This window comes from Mus pahari, chromosome 3 (assembly GCF_900095145.1).
Source record: "Mus pahari chromosome 3, PAHARI_EIJ_v1.1, whole genome shotgun sequence".
In the NCBI taxonomy this organism is placed as follows: domain Eukaryota; kingdom Metazoa; phylum Chordata; class Mammalia; order Rodentia; family Muridae; genus Mus; species Mus pahari.
Genome location: NC_034592.1, coordinates 110,236,813 through 110,240,264, shown reverse-complemented (window position 1 = coordinate 110,240,264; position 3,452 = coordinate 110,236,813). Strand labels below are relative to the sequence as shown.

Below are 3,452 nucleotides of genomic sequence, written 5' to 3'. Positions count from 1 at the left end.
CTGTAGGAGGACCAGCAGTCTCTATTAATCTGGACCCCCGAGATCTCTCAAACACTGGAACACCAAACAGACAGCATACACTAGCTGATATGAAGCCCCCCAACACACATACAGTAGAGGCCATTCAGGTCTATGTTCATTCAGAGATGATGCACCTAACCCTCAAGAGACTGGAGGCCCCAGGGAGTTTAGAGATCAGAAGGGGTGGAGGGTGGGGGCATCCATGTGGAGATGGGGTGTGGTGGGGAGGAGGTGTATGTAGGATGTGGAACAGTTGGAGGGTGGGAGGGGAGGGGCGGGGAATGGAATATGGGGTGTAAAAAATGAATTACAAATAAAATTAAATTAAAAAATTAAAAATTAAAAAAATAAGTTTCTTTTTAAGGCAATTTTGTAAGTAAACCTATACTTTTAAGTTTAAGTAACTATGACTAAAGAGAAATGTCCTGTGACAGCAGAAATAAGACTTCATAATAAGCAGTATAAAATACAGTACCTTTACCACTGTATTCACAAGGAGAAGCAAAAGTTCATGACTTTCATGTAGAAATAAAGAAACAGCCAGATAACCTATTAAAAAAATGAAGGAAAAGTTTTCATTACTACCTAACTCCCCAAAAATTCTTTCCTAATAAATTAAAGCCACATTTCAAGTTTTAAGTGTGAAACATATCAGTTACCAGGTAACATTAAAAACAAAATGTAAAATACAAAGTTAACAAACATCACTGAAGAGTTCAGGTGTCCTTCATCCTGCATGTTCAGAATAGCAGATTCTACAACATATACCAAACTAAAGTCCTGCGGTTGACAGAGCTCTAGTGCAAACCTGCACCACCCATCAAAATAATCTGTACCTTAGAGCTAACATACAATTATCAAGAAATGTAGTTATTACATTAGCACTGAAGCACTGAAGAGCATGTGTCACTGTTGTATGAGCTATCTAAATCAGCCTGATATGGTCAAGCTACTCATAGCTTTTTTTTTTCCCACTAAAGACAGTGTTGAAGAAGTAACAGCTATTGAGGAAAGACAGACTGTCTACCACATTAAATGTACTCACCAGCTTAATGAAGCATTTCTATTTCAAAAATTATGCTTTAGGACTGAGGAATGAATATATTAATATCACGACGAATGCCAGAGTCGTGGAATCCACGTACTTTATGGCATTTCTGGCCCCTTTTCACATCGCCAGTGGTATTTATAGTTACTATGTATCAATAACTATAACCCTTGCCTCACTGAATTCTCCAAACAACCCTATGCTGTAAGTGTGATTACTATGCCAGTACAGTGATGAAAACAAAAGACACCCAGAGTCTACTACTGTTACATGGCGGGCCAGGACTCAAACCCAGACAGAGTCAGTCCCCATGGACAGTCTACTCTTCCCTGATCACCCAGTTCTCACCTCATTCTCTCTTCTCACCCCTTTCAGCCCTTTCAATATGGACACTGTTAGTCATCCTTAACATTACTCAGGAACCATGCATCCTATCTCATACACACCATGGGAAACCCCTTAGAAACGTCTAGTCTCATAGACATGGGAGCAGCATAGCTGATTACAGTTTTTTCAATGACAGAGGAACAAAGCTGTTACTCCTACAAGGGTGGAAAAGCTAAGGAGGCCAGGGAGCACTTTCAGCAGAGCCAAGTCTTCTTGCTGAGGTCTCACCTGTCCCACATCCAAGTCACTAAACAAGTTCAAAGGATATATTAAAGAAACCTTGCTGGGCAGTGGTGGTGCACGCCTTTAATCCCAGCACCTGGGAGGCAGAAGCAGGCGAATTTCTGAGTTTGAGGCCAGCCTGGTCTACAGAGGGAGGGAGGGGGAGGGGGGAAGGAAAGGGGAGAAGAGAAGTGAAGTGAAGTGAAGTGAAGAGAAGAGAAGAGAAAAAAGAAAAAGGTTTTTTTTTTGTTGTTGTTGTTTTCAAGACAGGGTTTCTCTGTGTAGTCCTGGCTGTCCTGGAACTCACTCTGTAGACCAGGCTGGCCTCAAACTCAGAAATCCGCCTGCCTCTGCCTCCCAAGTGCTGGGATTAAAGGTGTGCACCACCACGCCCGGCTGAGATAAAAGAGAGTAAAGGAAAAGAAAGACATGGAAGAAAGCAAAGAAACATCGGACTTTCGCTTGAATCTGGAGTCTAACATTACTTCTCCGCCCTGGACTGAATTCTAGAAATAAACACCTTCATACCTAATACACCTCCCTTTACAAGTGAAAAAGATGAAGTTGCTTTTCACTTCTCCTATAATGTTCAACAATAATGTAAAAACAAAATTCTTTTTAGACAGGCATGTTGGCATATGCTTTTAATCCCAGAACTTTGGAGGCAGAAGCAGATAGATTTCTGTGAGTCAAGGCCAGCTGGGGCTACATAGTGAGGCCCTGTCCCAAAAAGAAAAGAAAACAAACAACAGCCTCAAAAACCTAAGAAACCAAACCAAACCAAACAAGAACACTCCAAACATAACCACCTGGAAGCTACGTGAGGATGATCATTAGAAACATCACAGACAAATGAAAACACTCAGCAGGGTTGGAGCCAGAAGGCAGGGAAGCCCACCCTCACAGAAGCCAGGAGTGGGGGTGTGAGCCCAACATCTGGGAAGTGAAAGCAAGAAGATCACCCATGGATATAATAAATCAGAGGCCAGCCTGGATGACATGAAACTATCTCCAAGAAGAAAACAACAACAACAACAACAACAACATCAACAAGGAGCCACCTTGCTGAAGGGAATGCTAAGGCACAGTTTGACAACTAAGCATGGTGGCTGTGAAATGAATGCCTGCAGAGCCACTCTGAGGTCCACAGAAGGTCCTGTCTGACAACAAGGAAAACCTACTGCAATTAAATCCCAGTGATATATAAGCTTTAAAAGAAATCAATTTTAATGATTTTTTTAATAACACAAAAAGCTCAGGACTATAAAAAGCTTGAATTAGTTTGAAAGCCAAAACATTAATATATGAAGAAAATTAATATATAGTAAGGAAAGACACATACTACCACAAGGTACCAGATGGAGGGAGTCACAGAGTGATCTCAGAAGAGTTCAAATTTAATGTGCCATAAAGACAAGAAGATGTTACAGAACATTCTGCTTTGGAAAAAGGCCACACTAACGTAGGAGCTCGAGGAGGATCTGTGGTGGAGTGGCGCTCAGTGCGTGGAACGCTGTACTCTATTTTCTTCCCTCCTCCCTCACCTGAGTCAGTCAATGCATGAAGACTGCTCATTCCTAGGAGACTAACATTATCACTCTCATGGGATGAAGACCACGCTCCATCCCAACATGGCCCCAGCAATGCCTTTGGGGATTTTCATACAACCTGAAACCACTGAAAACAGATTCATGTCTTAAAAGAATTTTTCCACTGGGCAGTGGTGGTGCATGCCTTTAATCCCAGCACTTGGGAGGCAGAGGCAGGAGGATTT

At 42.1% G+C, this 3,452-nt stretch overlaps 1 protein-coding gene and 1 pseudogene across 1 annotated transcript in view; one reads left to right on the top strand and one right to left on the bottom strand.

The window, feature by feature from the left end:
* The window catches only part of LOC110319556, a 2,878-nt pseudogene extending 2,414 nt beyond the window's left edge, over positions 1 to 464 (top strand).
* The window catches only part of Ap4e1 (adaptor related protein complex 4 subunit epsilon 1), a 59,293-nt gene that overhangs the window by 47,429 nt on the left and 8,412 nt on the right, over positions 1 to 3,452 (bottom strand). The window contains exons 3-4 of the mRNA XM_021193717.2: positions 1,485 to 1,500; positions 497 to 623 (exon numbers count right to left, since the gene is read on the bottom strand). Of these exons, the coding sequence (XP_021049376.1) occupies positions 497 to 623; positions 1,485 to 1,500 (143 nt within the window). The remainder of the gene's footprint in view (positions 1 to 496; positions 624 to 1,484; positions 1,501 to 3,452) is intronic.